General features: G+C 33.8%; 2 protein-coding genes and 1 long non-coding RNA gene across 6 annotated transcripts; 2 read left to right on the top strand and 1 right to left on the bottom strand.

Moving 5' to 3' along the window:
* The first annotated feature begins 3,872 nt into the window (after positions 1–3,872).
* Positions 3,873–10,468, top strand: LOC104088225 (histone deacetylase 6). The gene is made up of 6 exons (XM_009592868.4): positions 3,873–4,523; positions 7,650–8,090; positions 8,197–8,339; positions 9,283–9,373; positions 9,453–9,592; positions 9,914–10,468. Exons 1-6 carry the CDS (start codon positions 3,975–3,977, stop codon positions 9,966–9,968), a joined length of 1,419 nt encoding a protein of 472 aa, XP_009591163.1. The 5' UTR covers positions 3,873–3,974; the 3' UTR covers positions 9,969–10,468.
* A 1,698-nt stretch (positions 10,469–12,166) lies between these two features.
* Positions 12,167–13,835, top strand: LOC104088227 (uncharacterized). Its single transcript, XM_009592869.4, has one exon. It carries the CDS (start codon positions 12,547–12,549, stop codon positions 13,558–13,560), a length of 1,014 nt encoding a protein of 337 aa, XP_009591164.1. The 5' UTR covers positions 12,167–12,546; the 3' UTR covers positions 13,561–13,835.
* Positions 13,836–16,325: 2,490 nt separating this feature from the next.
* On the bottom strand, positions 16,326–20,545 carry LOC104102933 (uncharacterized). Of its 4 annotated transcripts, none has more exons than XR_011408649.1 (4): positions 20,029–20,545; positions 19,365–19,430; positions 18,371–18,438; positions 16,326–17,723 (listed from the first exon to the last, which is right to left on the bottom strand). It is a non-coding gene; the product is annotated as an uncharacterized lncRNA (long non-coding RNA). The 4 variants fall into 4 exon arrangements; XR_011408650.1 differs by lacking the exon at positions 20,029–20,545 and having other exon boundaries at positions 16,326–16,696; positions 17,517–17,723; positions 19,365–19,696; XR_011408651.1 differs by lacking the exon at positions 20,029–20,545 and having other exon boundaries at positions 16,326–16,684; positions 17,517–17,723; positions 19,365–19,694.
* Positions 20,546–21,186: the final 641 nt, after the last annotated feature.

The raw sequence follows: 21,186 nt of genomic DNA on the forward strand, positions 1-21,186 counted from the left end.
ATAGAGACAAAAATAAATTATAGACAACTATATTTATAATTTTATATTTTAGATATACCAAGAAGGAAAAAAAAGTTATGATATACTTTTAATATACACGAAGAAAGAAAACAAAGTTGTGATATACATGTTAATATACACAAAGAAAGGAAAAAAAAGTTGTGATATACATGTTGATATACATATATATTGTAATGATATATATTTATTGGCTATCTGATGCAATTATCTATAACTAAGATTTATTTCTGCTAATTACGGGGGTATATTGTCACACCATGCCAAAATCTCAAAAAAGAATATGCATTTCACTTTTTCTAATGCCCTTTCGGCATTTTGATAGAAATGAAAAAAAGAAGTAAAAGATTGTGATTCATGTGATCAGGGGGAAAAAAGAGAAGCTCGCGCATACTTTGGTTAATATGCGGTATATGTAAAATATAAATGACCAAAAAAAGATCTACATTCATGAGTAAGATAAGGTCTTGAATTCTTACCTTCTTTCTTTCAAAAGTTTATAAATTCAAAAATTATCTTCCTTTTTTATTAAAATTTTGTATTTCCTATTTTAATTTCCTACTATAGTAACTATTGGAAAATGCCCAGAGGTGGAGTTAGGATTTGAATCTTATGAGTTCGAAATTATAATCATTTTAAGTTACTGGGTTCTATATTAACAAGTTCTACATATTCAATGAATTTCTTAAGACAAATATATGAATTGAACAAAAATTACTGGGTTCAGCCAAACTCACATCCCGCACTCTACCTCCGCCCCTGAAAATGCCCCCCTAAAACTGGCGGGGCCTAAAGCACCTGTCTTAATGGCTTGTGCATTGAGTCGGGCCCTGGGTTGGGGAAGCAACTAGGAGGGATCAAACTCTTTTTATATGTAGCTTCGTATATTGATGGCTTCTTTGACTTCTGAATTAGCTTGCAACAAGCATTAGTTATTAGTATTACTTATTAGTATACGTTCATTGGTTGCATAGAGCGTTTATTTAATACTTTTAGAAGTCTTGTTTTAGGCTTTAAAACCCTTGTTTTAGGCTCCAAAAATAATAATATTTGAGGGCCAAAAAGATACTCTCCTCATATGTATGTATACTATGAATAAATGTGGAAACTTCATCATACTACAATACCTTGAAAATATATCATCAATCAAATCAATGTACTTTGAATGGCTTGTATGTTTTCATACAGAAGATACAACTAAGAAGAGATCTCTACATGTCATTGTTTTATAATTATAATTTTTCAAAAAGAACTGAATAAAATTTAGGAAGCAATAATAACAATATCAACCAAAAATAAGTTTTTACTTGGTATATATCATGAAACATTATATGTTGTTGGCTCGTGTCTTTCCCCTAAAATTATTAGTTATCGCTCACTGCACAACTAGCAATGATAAAAGAATTAATTGTCAATTCGTACGCTCCACAATCTTTCGACTGCTCGTTCGAGAACCACAATTTTTAGCTCTGAAATTGCATTATTTTGTTGTATCTGAAAAGAAATTTCTAACTAATAAGAACAAAATTCAGTTGAAGTGAATAGTGTTTGTTTTCTTATGTTTGATGTAAACATTACCTTCGAATTGAATCAGATTATTCTAAACAAATAAGTACTTTTTGGCCGTTAAAATTATTATGTCAACCCCCAGTTGGTTTGGAGGGTGGTTATCCATACGGATGATCTGAGATCGATTTTTCCCTCAATGCCTTTTGGGTTGAGCCTGTCGCACAGGATTTTCCTAGTGCGTTTTACATCCTCTGTGTAGTGGCAGAGGTTGTAGCGGCGGCGTTTCCCCTCTTACCAAAAAAACAACATTAGTATGTCAGTCTAATCGACATACAGTCTAGTTGTCAAGGCCTAATGATTCAAACTCAATCAAAATGGTCAAAAAATTATAAATCGAACTCTAGCGTAAATCTTGATTTATCTAAAAGAAATAAATAAATTATAGAAAACAATTGAAACAATAATAGCAATACAAACCAAAACTAGTTTTCAATTGGTATCTTGAAACATAATATGTTGTTGATTTGTGGCTTTTCCTTATTATTATTATTATTAGTTATTATTCTCTCCGTTTCTTTTTTATTATCACTTTATTAAAAATACAGTCTAGTGAAAGCTTATAATTCAAACTCTAGTATTGTTGTATCTATTTTAGATTGGTCAATAACGTTAATATACTCATGTAATCGATAGATAATAAGTACAATCTAGTGGTCCAGGGCTTATCATTCGAAAGAAAAGAACTCATAAATTAAGTTATTAACTTCATAAAATAAATAAAAAGTAGCTTTCTATCTTTAAAAGAATAAACTAATTGGAAAAATAAAACTCGACTCATTTGAGTTTTGAGTCGAATTTAATTAATATTACCTACTTAAATAATTTAAATTAAATGTATATATTTATAAACTTTTTAAAACTATAATGAAAAATTGTTTGACTACCTCTTATAATAAGTAGTCATAGCAATAATAATGATAATGATAATGATGACAATAATAAGGGTAAAGGTCCAAATATGCCCTTGTACTGTACGAAATTAAGCACATTTGCCATTCGTTAATACTTTAGCTCAAATATGCCCTTACCGTCACATAGTTGGTCCATATATGCCCTTAGAGTTAAACAGTTAGCCCATATATGCCCTTTTCGAAACGGAATTCACCCAAACTAATTAGCTCTTTCGTTAATTGTATTAAAGTGTATTACAAACATTATTTCCTTTTTATTAGTACTTTTTTCTTTACCTTTCTCTTTTCTTTCTTCTTTTTTCTTTTCTTCTCTTTTTTTTCCCTTTTTCTTTCTCCCTTATCCGTTTCCTCCATTACTGATGTTTTCTCCATTTTCGTCACCAATTTCACTTGACAAAACTCATGAATTCTAATTACTAAGAAAATTCTCCCATGAGATAATCAAGTTCCAACTTCACTAGCCCTCTAAATAAACGAAATTAAATTGTTCCAAAAATTATGGTTTAAACTTTAAAATAATAAAAATATCTCAACCTTTAACAATACTCAAAAGACCAAAATATTTAAATTGTTTCCAGAAAGATAATTTAATGATTAAAAGCCCAGAGTTTAAGTTGTAGTGTTATAAATTTGAGTTGTTAGTCTTTTTTCATCTTTTTTCAGCTGGACATTTTCTATTTTTTTATTAACTATGTAAATTAGGGTTGTACATGGAACGAGTTAGTTTAGTTTTTATCAAAACCAAATCAAATTAATTATATCGGTTTGGATTGTTCGATTTTGTTGGATTTTTCGGGTTTTTTGCTACATAAATATTATTTCAATCTTACTTTGTTAAATTTTTTAGAACTAAATATATGTTCAGTAAAAATTTAAAAATTGACAAACATATGATCTATTAAAATATTCTTATGCGAGAATTTTCTTAGTAATTGAAATTCATGAGTTTTGTTCACTGGTAACGAAAATGGAGAAGACATCAGTAATGGAGGAAATCGGATAAGGGAGAAAGAAAAAAGAGAAAAAAAAGAGAAGAAAAGAAAAAAGAAGAAAGAAAAGAGATAGGCAAAAAAAAAAAGTACTAATAAAAAAGAAATAGTGTTTGTAATACAATTAACGAAATAGTTAATTAGTTTGGATGGATTCTGTTTCGAAAAGGGTATATATGGGCCAACTGTGTAACTCTAAGGGTATATATGGATCAACTATGTGACGATAAAGGCATATTTGAGTTAAAGTATTAACGAAGGGCAAATATGCTCAATTTCGTATAATACAAGGACATATTTGGACCTTTTCCGTAATAATAATTTTTTTATTTTCTTCATATATATATATATATATATATATATATATATATATATATATATATCTCCAGGACTCAATAGACTGCCTAGAGTGTCATAGATATCAAAGGGAGGACAACTAAACCCAACTTCATCCTCAGTCTCAGTCCGAGCCCAAAAGTAGTGGCCCATGGACTCTTCCACCGTTGACGGCAGCGCGTCGCTTCCATCCACCGGAACCGACGCGAAGAAGCGCCGCGTCTCATACTTCTACGAGCCCACAATCGGCGACTATTACTACGGGCAAGGTCACCCAATGAAGCCTCACCGTATACGTATGGCCCACAATCTCATCGTACACTACTACCTACACCGTCGTATGGAAATCAGTCGCCCTTTTCCGGCGGGACCTGAGGACATTCGCCGGTTCCACTCGCCGGACTACGTCGACTTCCTTTCCTCCGTTTCGCCGGAGACTCTTCATGACCATACCCACGCGCGTCATCTCAAACGCTTCAATGTTGGTGAGGACTGCCCTGTTTTTGATGGGCTTTTCGGGTTTTGTCAGGCTTCTGCTGGTGGATCTATTGGTGCTGCTGTTAAGCTTAATAGGCAAGACGCTGATATAACTATCAACTGGGCCGGTGGGCTCCACCATGCAAAAAAAAGTGAAGCTTCTGGATTTTGCTATGTCAATGATATTGTTCTCGGTATTCTTGAGCTCCTCAAAGTTCATAGGGTAAACATTTTTTACTTGCTAATATTACATTTTTGTTTTTGTAATAAATGTTCCCTGATAGCGTGTAAGTTATAACTAAAGTACATTGTTTTGACATATATTATAGAGTTTAAGCTATATACATTGTCATTAGAAAGAATTCTTACACCATCAGTTTACCTTTGCCTGTTGTAGCAGGTAACATGTGTCAACAATATAGTCTGGCTACAATAATGAATCAAAAACACACTAGGCACAAACCAAATGAAGGATATTGTTGTAACTTTAGTCTTTACATTCTGTTTTCAATAAAATGAGCCAAATACTTGTGCCTAAGCCTTGGTGGGCGGATGCCGTGTACCTATGTTGGTAGGAGGTAGTAGGTACGTGATAGAATAGTCGAGGTGCGCACAAGTTGGCCTTGATACCACCGTCACACAAAAAAAAAAAAAGAAAAAACAAAAAAATGAGCCAAATACTGGTGTATAGAAGCACTATTGTTCCCCTATATGACTACCCACACATTAACTTATGGTTGTATGGGGAATATTTTTGTATTAAGTGAACATTCTTTTCGATATTCTCTCGTTTCCCACTCCTGTTATTCCTAGCACCAGTGTAGAACAACAGCAATTAACTTTAGGCTTTAACTTAAACCCTTGGATGATCTCGGTAGCATTGCCTTAATGCTAACTTTGTAGTGCTTTTGAATCGCTAACTCTTCATTTGACAATTAAGTCATCTTGATTATTAGTGTCCTCCTTTATAAAATTACTACTCCCTTTGTCTAGTTTTATGTGACCTGTTTGACTATTTGAGGTCAAAATTATAATGATTAACTCAAAAAGTGGCAGCAAAATGTGAAAATTGAAACAGTACTTCAAGAGTTAAGTTGATGATTGATTTTTCAAAATGTTTATAACTATCATGATCAAACGTTAAAAAATTTGAGTACAGAGTTCAAACAGTGACATATGAATTGCGACAGGAGGGAGCATAATGTACCACACCCAGATAACAATTAGTGAATATTGAAAATTGCCGGGAATACATACTGTGTTGGATGAACTTTAAGGTTCCCAGAAATTTCTGATATCTCCAACTAGAAAACAGTAGACAAGGGGGTAACTTGACAGCTTCATCTCCTTGTGAATACTCTATTTTAGATTTTAGACTCACTCCGTATTTGGATAAAATTTTAGCTAAGTTAAAAAAAGGGTGAGATGACCGATTTCGTTTTCTTTGGGAACTAGGACTAAGGAAAATCAGTTCAGAGTTTTATTTAGGTGTTTGATCCTAGTGTTTAGTTAGTTTCTTATCCAATGTTATTGAAGTATTTCTATTTCCTTATTCTTTCATGTTCACAAGTCAAGATGTATTACCCTTGATAATCTATTTGTTTTGACATAGTGCTTTATCGACAATTTATAAACATCAATGGTATATATCATTTTATGTTTCATTTTAGTTTTGTATGCTTCAGTGTTGAAGTTCTTTTGGAGTCTATTGTTTATTGTTTAAATCATGAAACTTGGTTAAGGTTGAAAGCATATATGATTGTAACTTTTTTTTTTTAAAAATAGAATTGATTGTAAGATTGTTGTTAGATTTACAAAAGGTAACAATCAAAAATCATATCTCATAGTGAAAATTTATCACCTTTGGATGTTTGTATGGATGTTGCATTGGATCATATGTTTATCAATTTGTTCGATTTTTACTTAACATATATTGATATATGAAATTCTTTATTTGTAGATCTAATAGATTTAATTCAATGAATTTCTATTTACTGTGACTAATAAAGCCGTAAAAACGAGAAAAGCTGAAACCATAAAACCAATTCTGTTGGTTTGGTTTATATATTTAGCAAAGCGACATGGTTTGTTTGGTTTAGTTTTAGGTAAAAATCGAGTTAAACTGAACCGTGAACAGCCTAAAATGTAACAACCATTTTGTATTATTAAAAAAAAGAAAGAATTACAACTCATGTAAAGAAGTGATGATGCCATCATTTAGTAGGGGTGCGTTGTACTTTCTCATGTTTTTGTACATTGGGTGAAAAGGAATTTCTGTGTCTAACGCATTATGTGGCCCTGCCCTTATGTGTAAGTTTCTCTTAAACCATTTTGAGGAGGATGAAGCAAACAAAAGGTATGCATGATGCCCATGGTTTATATCCTTGTGGATTGGTTGATTCAGGTTGTAGCATTTGGTGCAACTTCAGAGAAGTGTTATGTGCAGGGAATAAATCATATTTACTGTCTTTATGAATTATTGAAGCTTAAATTACTTATCTGAGGAAATGGAAAAAGGAGAAACCAAAAGCATTAGCAAGTCCCTAGTTTAAAGTTCAGTAAAGCAGATAACTTGAATTTGATTCTGTCAAATCTATGCTGGAGAATATGAAAAAATCTGCCTATTATCATTGTGTTAGCTAAGATAGATGTGTTCCATCTCTATGGAAACATCTCACATATCATAAAGACAAGTTAAAAGAAATATTGACACATTACAATTTCAAGTTGCAATCTAGTTCCACCACTACGTACATATATTTGTTAAAACTCCACTCAAGTGGTTAATCACATTGAGTCTCAATAGAACTTACTAATTACTAGGTTAAGTACTAATCTGTAAGATTTCTAGGGAATGGAACTTAGTTGATTGCTCGTCATTTCTCTGCTTATCAAATATAAGGCGCAGGGCATGGACTGTTACTCCACTAGCTATCATGTGGGTTATTTGGAGAGAAAGAAACAGGAGCTTTTGAAGGGGGTACAAATGAGTTTTATTCAGTTGAGAAGTAGCCTCTTTTCCCTTGTTTTCTTTTGGTGCAGCCATGAAGCTCCTTGTTGTATAGAAGATTGGGTCTCTTTCGTAGAGAACCATAGCTTTTTGTAGGTTCTCTACTTTTTGGTATACCTCTTGTATACGGGTGCTTTTGTTTTGGCCCATTCATTTATGAAAATTTGCTTACTTGATAAAAACTTAACTATGGGATCTGGATAATTGTTGCATATTTGTCTTTACATACAATAATAAGCTATGGCTTCACAGCATCTTTTGCTTGGATCCACTCTTTTGCATGGAATAGAGATTCTTCTGAGGTTACCGTTCCTCTGAAATGTTGAGTGTTTTCTGCAGCGTGTATTGTATATAGACATTGATATTCACCATGGTGATGGTGTTGAGGAGGCTTTTTTCACAACGGATAGAGTCATGACAGTGTCTTTCCATAAGTTTGGGGACTTCTTTCCCGGTACAGGGCATATCAAAGATATTGGTGCTGGTCAAGGGAAATACTATGCCCTAAATGTCCCATTGAATGATGGGATGGACGACGATAGTTTTGGTCGTCTATTTCGTCCCGTAATTCAAAAAGTCATGGAGGTCTATCAACCTGATGCTGTCGTTCTTCAATGTGGGGCTGATTCACTGGCTGGAGACAGGTTGGGTTGCTTCAACTTGTCTGTCAAGGGCCATGCAGACTGCCTTAGATTCCTCAGATCTTTCAATGTCCCTCTAATGGTATTGGGTGGTGGAGGTTATACCATAAGAAATGTTGCGAGGTGCTGGTGTTATGAGGTCCTCTTACCTTTCCATCTTGCTCTTTTGTGTCTACTTTTCGGATTCCCTACTGTTACTACTATGTGTTTCAGAATATGTGCTGAGTTTCAACTGCTTGTTGCAGACAGCAGTTGCAGTTGGGGTAGAACCAGGAAATAAATTGCCATACAATGAATATTATGAGTACTTTGGCCCAGATTATACTCTTCATGTTGAACCAAACCCCATGGAGAATAAGAATTCACCCAGGGATCTGGAGAAGATCAGGTAATTTGACAATTGTGCTACTTCCTGTAGTTTGAGGGCTTTTCCATCAGCGTCTGTCGAAAATAGTGACCTTATCGGATTTTCTGGATGTGTTAGTTAAACACTCGTTTCCTATGCATTTTTATGCATTATTTTGGTGCTGAACAGAATTATGTTGAAGTTCTTTTAATTTTGGGCGTGTGACATTAGTTGATAACAGATAATCGGTAATACTGGTACATCAAATTGATGCCTCAGTGGTGTACATGTGATAAATTCTGTTATTCTATCCGTAACTAAATTTACTAGTATAGGACATTTCGGGTTCATCCACGAACAGGACATTTTTGGGTTCGTCCACCCATGAATAGGACAATTTCGGGTTCGTCCACCCGTGAATAAGGCATTTTGGGTTTGTCCACCCATGAACAGAACATTTCGGGTTCGTCCAACTAAGGATTGGGCATTCTGGGTTCGTCCACCCAAGAACATAGGTGGAGCCAGGATTTGAAGTTTGGGTTCTGAACTTACCATCGAACTCATAGCTCCTTTTAGTTATTGGGTTCACAATTAAATATTTATACATTAAACGTAATACAAAGAGAGGGTATACGCAAAAGCTACTGGGTTCGTCTGAACTCGTAAGTGATACTCTAGCTCTGCCTTTGCCCAAGAATAGGGCACTTTGGGTTCGTCCACCCAAGAATAGGACATATCGGGTTCATCCACCCAAGAATAGGGAAAGATTCTGCCTTTTGTTTTGTTAATGATGGTGAACTCTATACTCTATGCAATTATTTGATATAATATGCTGACAAATACATTTTCTTTCAATCCATAAGTTCCTAATTTTCATCCTCGGGCAATTTGTGACTCAGACAAATTTGTCCCTCTTTTCCTTTTTTCTTAGAGTGAATACACAACCCTGTAGACGTTACTTGACATGAATGCTTGCTGGCTGCAGGAACATATTGCTTGAGCAACTCTCACAATTACCTCATGCACCTAGTGTGCCATTTCAAACCACTCCTTCTACAACGGAAGTTCCAGAGGAGGTTAGTGGCCGGTAAAAGGCCTTGATCATTTAATTTCTACATATACTGCACAACCTTATTCTAGGACTTCTGACTGCAGGAAGAGGAAGATATGGATCAAAGACCAAAACCACGTATATGGAATGGAGAGGATTACGAGTCTGACGCTGATGAAGATGAGCATCCTAGACAACGAAGTTCAGATAGTAATCTTACTCCAGTCGAAACAACTGACATGAGGTAGGGCCTCAAGTTGCATTAAGCACATTTGTGAATATTTGTGTTTTGTAAAACAAGGCACGCTTGTTTATCCTCTACTGTCTTCACATTTTTGGAAAGTCGTTACTTGATAAAGTTCTGGTATTTGGTTGAATGTTTACTGGTTTGAGCTTTGACTTGTAATGTCTGAACGAATGTCATGAGACCAGCCTTAATCAACCTTTGCTTTGGAGAAGATTCTGATTAAGACTCCCAAAGAAATTTTATTGTCAAGATTTAGTGCTTTTACGAAATGAACATTCCCTTCTATAAAAAGCTGAATTGATGTGACCTGTGATGCAGGGATGTCGATGACCAAGCCAAAGTAGACGACGACATGGTTGATGCCGATCACTAGTTCAAAGCTATCTTCTACATCTTGCCAAGTGCAATAACTGATAATTTGTTCTGGGTTGAAATTACAAGCCATGATCTTTAAACCTTCCCCTCTACTTATCAATTGTTCCTCAGTCTCCTGTGCTAAAAATGGAAGTAGAAATATGAGCTGTTATACATGGGAAAGTTGCACTTGAATGTGGCAATGGAGTATTATAGCTGAGCTCAAGTTTTGTGTTTGCAGATTAACTGTGTAGATTGTAGTCCGTTGGTTTTAGATTATAGATTTATGAGGTTACATGCGAAAAGTGGGAGCCGGATGCTATCCTTGGAAACGGACAGTTGCATCACAAAAGTAAACAGTGTCCTTTCTTCCTACCGATATCCGTGCTGATAAGTAGGGTGTACATGAACCGGGTTGGTTCGGTTTTTATCAAAACAAAATCAAACCAACTATATCGGTTTGGATTGGTTCGGTTTTGTCGGGTTTTCGGATTTTTTATTACTTAAATATTATTTCAATATTACTTTGTTAAATATTTGATAAGTAAATATAATTTAGTAAAAATATAAAAAATTGACAAATATATTATCGATTAAAATATTCTTATGGGAGAATTCTATTAGTAACACATAATAGTTAGTTTTTTAATCGTCTGACAATAATTTTTCGTTGATTTACACTTTCAGGTTAACCAAATTTAGTAATTAAACATAAAAATCAATATGATATTTAAATATTAATAATCACTTCACATTCGAAAAAGATAAAGGAATTTAATAGATCTTAACATATGATATGAATATGAAAGAATAAAGAGACAAACGTATTTCAGTCATACTTGATAAGAAAATGATTATACAATTCATTATTTAAGCGAAAAATGGCCAAAAATGCCCTTGAACTATCTGAAATAGCTCCAAAATGCCCTTCGTTTGTTTTTGGTACCAAAAATATCCTTGCCGTCTATTTTTTGGACCACAAATGCCCTTAAACTGTTTGTCTTGTCATTGAAGGTGACATGGCAGTCCAGCTGAGTTAGATTTGCTTACATGACCATCACTCTAAGTAGTCCAACATTGCAAAATTATTTTTTCGGAAATTTTTTTAAAATACAAAATCAACACTCATTCCGAAAAAAATAAAAAAAAATCTCGAAAAATTATTTTCTGAAAAAATAATTTTCCGATTTTTTTTTTTTTAAAAATACAAAATCAACACTTATTATGAAAAAAGTAAAAAAAATTCCGGAAAAATTATTTCCAGAAAAATAACGGTTTAATGGCATTTGGACCACAAAATCAACACTTTTTGGAAAATTACTTATTTCGAAATTTTTTATTAAAATACAAAATCAACACTTATTACGAAAAAAGTAAAATATTTCCGGAAAAAATATTTTTCATTATTTTTTTTATTTTTTTCGGAATAAGTATTGATTTTGTATTTTAAAAAATATTCCGAAAAAATATTTTTTTCGGACAATTATTTTTTCGGAAAATAAGTTTTTCAGATTTTTTTTTTACTTTTTTCGGAATAAGTGTTGATTTTTTGTATTTTAAAAAAAATCCGAAAAAATAATTTTTCCGAAAAAATAATTTTGCCATGTTGGATTGCTTAGGTGGATGGTCATGTAAGCAAATCTAACCTAGTTGGACTGCCATGTCACCTTCGATGACATGACTAACAGTTTAAGGGCATTTGTGGTCCAAAAAATAGACGACAAGGATATTTTTGGTGCCAAAAACAAACAGAGGGCATTTTTGAGCTATTTCAGATAGTCCAAGGGTATTTTTGGCCATTTTCCGTTATTTAAGGTCAATAAATATTGAGCACTTCATATTCTATTAAAATTTATATTTCGCAAGAGAATCCCAAATATTTCTCGATATTTTTTAAAGAAAATTCTATATAAAATCTTAAAAGTATATATAAAAATTATATATTTATTTGTCGGGTCGGGTCGGGTCGAGTTTTTTTACTCAATACCAAACCAAATCAAACTAAACCAAGTCAGCTTTTTTAATCGGTTTGATTTGACTTTTCGATTTGGTGCGATTTTTCGGTTCGGTTTGCACACCCTACTTATAAGATACAATTATCTGTTGCCTGTGAGGGTTATCCATGTAGTACTGTGGATTTATCCATGTAATTTTCAGACAATGATAATTTAATTTCTTATGTCAAATAGAGGGTGCTGATCATTAATTGATCAGTCTCCTACTTGTCAATTGGCCGCTAGTAGTATCACAGGCCACTATATCTAATATTCTTGGACTCGGTAAAAATCTTGAAACTTCACTAATGCTTGATTTTAGCCATCGAGGCTCTTGGCAACTTCTTCAATACGTCTTGATTGTTCATGTGGGTAGTTTTATTGTTTGAAAACTTGTATTTTTCTGTCTTAAATTAAATAGTTTAGCAATTCGCGGTTAGATTTACAAGTATTTTACTAAAAAGATGTAATTTTCCCTATATTGTCAAGAACAAAACGCTAAAACTCCAAAATCAGTTACATTTAAGGGACCTCCTATTTTAGCAAAGTGAATCGTCTACTTATAAATCAATTGCTACGAACAAGTTTTCGTCTTGTAACACTATGAATTCACTAGCAGCACAAAACTTCAAAATCTCCATCCAAATCCAACCCTCACTTCAATGTTTCCTCCTTCCTTCTTCCCCACCCAAATTCCTCAAAATCCACCATAAACCTCAAAACCCCATAACTCTAAAATTCTGCCCAATTCAAGCTGCTTCAAACCACAAAAACATCACTTCCACAAGTCAAGAAAAAGAAGAAGAAGAAGATGATGGCATCCCCATTGAACATGTCAAAACCCTAGTCAAATTCAAATCCAGGCACAACTACATCCGTGTTCTACAAGTTTCTAGAAGAGCTGACCACCCATTAGCTGGGTCTCGCCTTCTTCTTCTAGATGCTCCTGGTAACATCCACAGCATATCTTTCCTTTTCAAGTCAATCACCAATGCCTATTACGATGTTCTTGCAACTCTTCCTCCAATTTTACCACCTGGGCCTTTAGGAATACTCGGGTTCGGAGCCGGGTCGGCTGCAAAATTGATTCTTGAAATCTACCCACAAGGTGTCATCCGCGGATATGAGCTTGACCCAGCTGTGGTCTCTGTTGGAAGAGAATATTTTGGGCTTTCCAAAGTTGAAAAACAATACCCAGATAGACTTTTCATTTACATTAGCAATGCACTTAATGCTAGTGTGAAAGATGGATATTCTGGGCTTATAGTGGATTTGTTCTGTAAAGGGTGTTTGATTCCTGAGCTACAGAACGCAGACACGTGGCAGAAATTGAAAGGGAAGTTGAGGAAAGGAGGGAGGATAATGGTGAATGTTGGAGGGAGTTGTGTAGAACCAGAAGATATTAGAAAAGATGGGAAAGTGATAATGGAAGAGACTTTAGAGGCAATGAACAAGGTTTTTCCGGGAGAGGTGTTTGTGTTGAATCTTGGAAATAAAAAACAGGAGGATAGTACAGTTGCTCTTGCAGGTGGATTGCCTGATTTGGAGAAATGGAGGATGTCTTTGCCTAAGCCTTTGAGGTTTTATGTTGATATGTGGAAGAAGTATGGTGGATAAAAATAGGCGTGGTGCATTGAGTATTCCGCGTTTATGCAAGGTTCGGGAAAAATAGCAGCCCAAGAAAATATGATTTAAATAGCCTATTTTAATACAAGCGTTAGTGGCTAACTTTACGACTTAAACCTGTAACCTATTGGTCACACAAATATAATTTTGTCGCTCCCTTTCGAAAGAAGTATGGAGGATAATAAGTCTAAATTCTTTTGCAAGGCATATTGTTTTTGTTTGATTGACTATGAGGAAATTAAAACTATAGTTGCATTATTGTTCAATATGCTGTACTCGAGTTTTTCTTTAGTGCCATGATTCAATTTTTCCTCTCTGTCAAGTTATTATAAGCCAGATTAAATTGGGTTTGTTGTTGTTACTGTCAAATCATTATAAGAAGGCAAAATACATAAGTTACCCCTTAAACTATTGATCAAATTTCTATTACACACTTTTTGCAGATGAAAATTACCTTACACACTCAACCTTTTCAGAGTGTCTAATACACACCAGTTTGCCCGCGTGGCTAGTGCGTGTTTTTCCCAACAAGTGAAGCACGTGAACATGAGAATTTTTATGTATATGTCAATTTTTTAGTTTTTAAAATTTTTTAAATTTGGTCATCTTCTTCCTTGTTTAAAAAATTCACAAATCTGTCATGGTTGCTCCTTAACACTTATACCCACTTCTCTCCACTACCCCATCTCCTTCTTATCAAATAAACCCACTATGATTTTTCGTATCTCTTCTCGTTGATTATTTTTTAGCTTTTTGCATATATTTTGTCTAAGAAATTGTGATTAGATTCAGATATTAAAGCTTTTGTTAGCTCCCCCAAACCATTAAAGCTTGGCTCAAGTTTTTGCATAGAAGATTATATTTTTGTAGAGAAACTTAGCTTGAGTTTTTACCGTGGCGAAATCAAATTTATCGGAAGGGTGAACTTCTCAACAAAAAAAAAAAAAATCCAACCATTAAAGCTTAGCTCAAGCTTTTGCACATAAGCACATTCTTTAATTTTGTTAATGAGTGAATTTTCAAATAAGTAAATCGTGAAGTTCTTAATTTTCTTCTCTAGGAAATATACTTTCCTCCTTATTATTACAACCTCGTTGCTTCAGTTATGGTAGTCGGAATGGCACAAATAGAAAATTGAAATAAGGTAATGGTACTTAATGATGATTGGACTCTTACTAAAGAGAAATGAAAAACTAGGCGGATCTGCGTTCAAAATTTCTGATTCCCTTTAAGTGGAAAAGATGAATTTTTGGATATTTTGTTGGTAATTTTTATTAGTTAATGGTAGCTTTATCTTTAAGTGAAAGGTGGGAGAAGAGGCTATGGTGGTTGATGGTGAAGAGAAAAAATCGGCAGCCATGGTGGTTTAGACGGGGAAGATGAGGGGTAAAATTGTGATTAAGTGTTTTCTTTTTTAATATAAAATAATGACACATGTCAAGACTTTATTGGTGCATGACATTATACATATTTTGAAAAATTGGTAAAAAAAAAAAGTGGTGTGCATTAGGCACACTCTAGAAAGATTGAGTACGTAAGGTTATTTGCATCCGCAAAAAGTGTATAACAGGAATTTGGTTCATAGTTTAGGGGTAACTTGTGTAGTTTGCCTAATAAGAATTACTAGGATTTGCCTTTTCTTTTTGGCCATTAGAAAAGAAGAGCTTTTATTAATATTACTAGGTACTGTTGGGCTGTCAAATTAGTTGTTGGCTATTTATAAAATAGCCATTTAAACCCCAAACTTTTTATAATTACACTTTTCCCTATTTTCAACTATAAATACCCCATCATTCTTTCATTTTTCTTACAAAATCATCAATCTATCACAATCTCTCTCTAATTTTCTTCTATAATTGCTACTATTGTTTACTTTATTGTTACTAAGTGTATAATATATAAGCTTATATATTATACATTTAGTATATATACTATACTATACTATATATACAACTTATATAAGCTATATAAGATGTATATATATATATATATATATATATATATATATGGTACTTTTTAGCTAGTATAAATATGGAATGATAGAAAATCAAGTTTTAGCTCAACTCAATTTTAGTTGAAACTGTAATCTGAGTTGAGCTAAAACTTGATCTTCTATCATTCCATATTTATACCAGCTAAGAAGTACCATACTTTGGTCATTTCATGTTACTACTAAAAAGTATATATATATACTAAGTGTATAGTATATAAGCTATATAAGATGTACATATAGCTTATTATATATATATATATATATATATATATATATATATATATATATATATATATATATATATACACTTTAAATACATCTTATATATATATATTCGATATTAAATATTGAATATTAAAATTTAGGATGTTAAATAAAATTTAGGTCACAATTCTATAATAAAATTTACAAAGCATTGCCTTAGATATTTTTTTTAACATCCTTTTGTCTCTAATATCTATTTAATTTTTTTAAAAAAAAAATATATATGTTGGGCCCACTTAGCCCGTTTAGCTAGCAGGCCGGGACCGTTTAGCCCGGGACCAAACGATCGCGGTCCCAGACCGGTCCCTACAAAAAGCCCGTTTAGCCCAGGACCGTTTGACCCGTTTAATTTGGGACCGGCCCAGGACCGGGATCGGAACCGTTTGGACCGGCCCACTTGCCAGCCCTACTAGGTAGGGATAGCCCGTGCCAGCACAAGTCCAATATATTAGATTCTTTTTCAATTTGCAGCGATGATAGCAAACGCAGTTGCCCCACATTAAAATTGAAATAGATAATCATAATCAAAAAAGTTTTCCATACAACATGAGCATATTTTTTATTTATTTACCATATGTGTACAAAAATATATGCAAAAAGGACATAAGAACGGTGCCTTTCAACAACCAATCTAGAGCCTCATTTACTACGTCTTTTTCAGCTTGCTACTAAATGGAAAGCTGTCATGGTAAGCGTTCCGTCGAACTCTGTTGTTTCTCAATAGTTTGTTATTAGATTGCCTTGTCTTGTAGGTTGATATTGCATATACTGATACACATGAGTATATGCAAGTAGAGCAAATCCACATCCCATGAAACTTGAAAGTAGCAGAGCAAAATGATAGTCTCTATACGGTGCCTGCTAAGGTTGCTAAGTATATATTTCAACATAAATCAACAAAAAAAAGGTAATATATTTCAACATACAGCAAAAGAAATGCAAATTAAACTTGTCAATACTAAGTTACTAACTAAACCTTCTATAAAAAATAAAATTTATCAAGTTTTCAATGTTCCAAATAGACAAAGCAGCAACTATTACAAAGAACAAGAAGCTATGTTATAAATTCGACCCCTCAACTTCTCTAGTTTTTTGTTGGTCCAAGAAGTTACAAGGATCATATATGAAGATAGGATTGGAAGTGTTAAAAGTTTGTCTTTATAAGCCTACAAACAGCGAATTTGATGTTAAAATCTCGAGCATGATTTAAAGGGAAAAAATCACACCCTTAAGATTTTTCATCATTTTTCTACGATACAAAATTCTGTTAACAGAACTAATCAAGTCCCGCGTACCATCCCTACTTTTAGCACTAACTTGGTGTTGAAGCTACATCATGTGTCACAATGCAATCTTAAATCCATATTTTATATTAACCATTATATCTAGTAAAAGTTTGTTAATGACTCAGTTTACATAGAAAGTTATACGATACCTACCCTTTTCATACATGTTATATCATGTTTCAGCAATGATAAGCGACACACAATAAATATTTCAGAACCAGAAACCTCCCTCATAAAGATGCCAAACACAGAAAAAGAGGTAGCTGAAGGCAAACCTCCATATGGTATCAGCCATGAAAAAAATTCAAGAGTTGTTAAGATATGACCAAAACTAATTTCAGGTGCTGAGAAACAACATCAAAGCATTGATGTGTTTTGTAGGGTAGAGAGAGGTGGTTAAGTACCTTTGTGATGATCTCTACAGAGAGGCCCTTTGCTGCAATGTTGGGTACCTTTCTTTTTTTTTTGATGACCGAGAAATCCGTCTGGGACTGATCCTTTGGACCAACCGCAGCCTTCGAAACTCGGTGGATAATGGGCCCGCCCCTCTACCCTTCTCCACTTAAATACCAGGCTTTGCTTTGCATGGTGTGGGGGCTTGAACCTGTGACCTAAGACACAAATCCACCCCCTTTGAGCTAGGCCTTCTTTTGAAGGTTATTCACACACAAGCCTCTTTAGCAGGCAAAAATTGTATAAAAAAATAGTTGTTGTCAGTCATGATTGTGTGACTGATCCTGCTCAAGTAAGGTTGTTGACTACTTTTATAACTGATATATCTAGGAAATATAACTTAAGAAAACTTTGAAAAAGGATGCTTTCAGCTCTTTTTCCTCCTTCACACTATTTCTTTTTACTCCAATTTTCCCATAAAGCAGTAGGGGATAAGAGGCAATTCCAGAGAAACTTTTCAGTATTATAATATGGAATTCTGACCACCATGATATTATGGCTGAAAGGAGTGTATAGAAAAGCATAAATCAGTAGACACGAGAAAATATAAAAACACCAGGTAAAAACAGAAATTTAAAAGTAACTTTACCAATAATTCTTACTTCCACATCAATTGTTCACTAATGATCTAAATAACGATTTTTCTGTAAACAACGATAAAAAAGATACCAAAAATAGCATTTCAATTACATAGGACTAAAGAAGGAGGTATATAAAGGCTTAACAGAAGTGGGTATGATAAGAAAATAGTAATCAAGAGAGGTTATTGTATGACTTAAAAGTGTTACAATATATGAAAACTTACTTGTAAGAATGTAAATCGTTATGATTTTTGATATATACCCACTAGGAGACTGGAAAAGCGAAACTGAACTGCAAGTATATAGACACACAAGCGACGAATCAATTACATGTATTTAAAGTCACACATTTGCTATACATCTAAGTTTTTCTTTATTAACACCGTTCATCCATGTCGAGAGCAAATATTTTGTAGAAAAGTGAACTACCAAAGGTTGTGCTGAAAGTTCTGCACACTCCTGTTCTTGTTACTTACGGCTATGAACCAGTGTTATTAAAGGCGAAAAGCGCAAAAATGCTCTAAGGTCTGTTGGGGCTTTAAGCGCAAAGTGCAAATAAAGCATGAGCTTTAATAAAGAAAAGTGCAAACAGAGAAAAACGACAAATATGTATGTGTAGTCCAAGACTAATATTTATAAGCATGAGTACCAAATATATCGACAAAAAAACTGAAGATAATTTATGACAAAGTGAAATATCAAAATATCAATTGTTTAGTGTCGCGTTTTCAGGATTACACTCATCGGCAAAGAAAAGTATGCCTTAGAGCCTTGATGACAATACTGAAGCGCCTGGTATGCGGGCGAGGCGCTCAACATGTTTTGAGCTTTGTTTCAGGGCTTAAGGCGCTTTAAGCACGCCTTTGATAACACTGAATGAAACCAACATACACAAGAGAGAACAATACCCAAATCTAATAGTGAGAATATTATCTGTATCAATAAATCATAGCTCTATCTAAGTACAGAATCCATCATATTTTCTAAAAATTTATAGAGCTACGTCAAATTTTGAAATTAGCGTTTGGATATTTAGAATTTTCTGATGAAATTGGCGTAGCGCAGTCAACCAAAAGATTCCGACCAAGTTAAATCTGCTGAATCAACATAGATATCTATATTCCACAATCTAAATTAAACAGAGAGAAGGACAACTCTTGAGATGAAAAAGAGGTAGCACAGAACATGCACGAAACTAAGAGATGAGAGAAAGTTCACCTTTGTTTCCGATGAAGAGCTCCAAGTTGTCTCTTTCTTGCTGCCCTACACTCTTCTCCTTCATGCCTTAAACCCAAAAAGTTTAGATCAAATTAAAAAAAGGGATAATACATAATTACCTCTCTGAAGTTGTCTCATTGTACCAGTTTTACCCTTATACTTTGCAGTCCTATGACCACTTGTCTTTGTTTGAACGGTAATAAATACCACCTTTTTAGGCCATCCTCAGTTTCAACTGAAATAGTATATCACACACCAACCATATTTTAACACGTGTTTTTCCTTTTTAATACTACATAATTTTCTTTTTATTCATTATTTAATTATTTTTCTTTTTTCCTTTTTTTCTTCGACCCCCCCCCCCCCCCCCAACAAAGTCTTCTTCTCCAGTCGTCCCTTCCCCCATTAATTCATTCTTCTTATTTTTTTAATTTCCAATTTCCCCTATGTCTTTCTTCTTCTTATTTCGTTCCATCCTTCCCCCACCCATTTATTTTTTCCCCGGAAGATTTTAATGGTGAAATAGAGTTGGCCGAAGATTGCCTCGCCGGAATCGTTATTTTTTCGGGTAATAAGGAAAGAAAAATGGGAAAAGAAAGAAGAAAAATAAAGAAGAAATAAAAAAAAGTAAAATAGAAATGGAAAAGCATAATTGTAAAGTTACATTTGCTTCAGTTATCGGAATCACAGCTTTTCTGGCAAGTACTATGCAAAGAAGGAGAACAATGTGAAATGAAGAATAGAAGGAAAGAATAAGAAAAATACTTCAAAATTAAAGTTTTAATATGTTTTTTTTTTTTTTGCTTTTCACTCTCCTTCAAGTGAGTTATTCACTCTCTGCAGCACATGACCTGAAAAGATGATATTTATTACAGTCCAAATAAAGACAAGGGGGTCATATGACTCCCGCAAAATATAAAGGTACAACTGATAAAGTGAGACAAGGACGATAATTATGTATTATCCGTTAAAAAAACAAACACTTTAAGATAGATGGAACAATATTATACAATGAGGAAAAAAATATCATACATACAAATCAAGAGGAAAAGAACAAAATTTTGTTACTTTGGAACAGGAGCAAACCAGTGAACTTGGAAAAGTGTCATTGAGAAGGCTGAAGAAGATCAAAAGAAAGAAGAGGACGAGTTACAGAACTATGGCGGTGGCTGTAGAAATAAATGCCACGTATCTCCTTATAAATATAATGACTAATTTGCTCTTGATTGAAATTTATTGACGGGAAGCACACACGTCGAAACCAAAGCTCTTCTATTATACTATACTAGATGGCCTCTGCCCGTGCAAAAGCATGGGCTTGTGCCCGACATTATTGTTTGTTTGTGTTGTTTAGTATTAGTAAAATATAAAGAATGGAGAATTGAAACCTTACTAAAAATAAAACTTTGTTTCTACGACAGCAATGATGGACATGTGCGCTATAAAGGAAGTAAGAATCATCTTTGCCGATATATCAAAGAATATCTTAACCAGACTTAGGAGGTCATATCGTTGAGTTAATTCTTCAATCCAAGTTCTAAGTTAAACTTGGTAGCTAAAGAGCTACCTAACTCTTCTCCATAAAGGGAAACCATGGCATTCATCTCAAAGTGAGTTTAACGCTAACCAACCTAGTAGAATATATTTTGTACAATTAAAATATAGATTTCCCCCCTAAAAACATAGATTCAAATACAATATTTTTTACCGGGTAACCAAAGAAGCATCAGGAGCATATTATTTCACAAATTATAGCACACTTCATGTCAACTATTTAAAGAGTTTGCCTTGAATATATTGATTCACTAATGGCACCAGGTGA

This window comes from Nicotiana tomentosiformis, chromosome 6 (assembly GCF_000390325.3).
Source record: "Nicotiana tomentosiformis chromosome 6, ASM39032v3, whole genome shotgun sequence".
Classification (NCBI taxonomy): domain Eukaryota; kingdom Viridiplantae; phylum Streptophyta; class Magnoliopsida; order Solanales; family Solanaceae; genus Nicotiana; species Nicotiana tomentosiformis.

Coding starts and splice junctions, on each gene's coding strand:
- LOC104088225 (XM_009592868.4), top strand. CDS start 3,975: ATGGACTCTTCCACCGTTGACGGCAGCGCGTCGCTTCCATCCACCGGA. Junction 8,091..8,196: donor CGAGGTGCTGGTGTTATGAG/GTCCTCTTACCT, acceptor TGCTTGTTGCAG/ACAGCAGTTGCAGTTGGGGT. Junction 9,374..9,452: donor CAACGGAAGTTCCAGAGGAG/GTTAGTGGCCGG, acceptor TTCTGACTGCAG/GAAGAGGAAGATATGGATCA.
- LOC104088227 (XM_009592869.4), top strand. CDS start 12,547: ATGAATTCACTAGCAGCACAAAACTTCAAAATCTCCATCCAAATCCAA.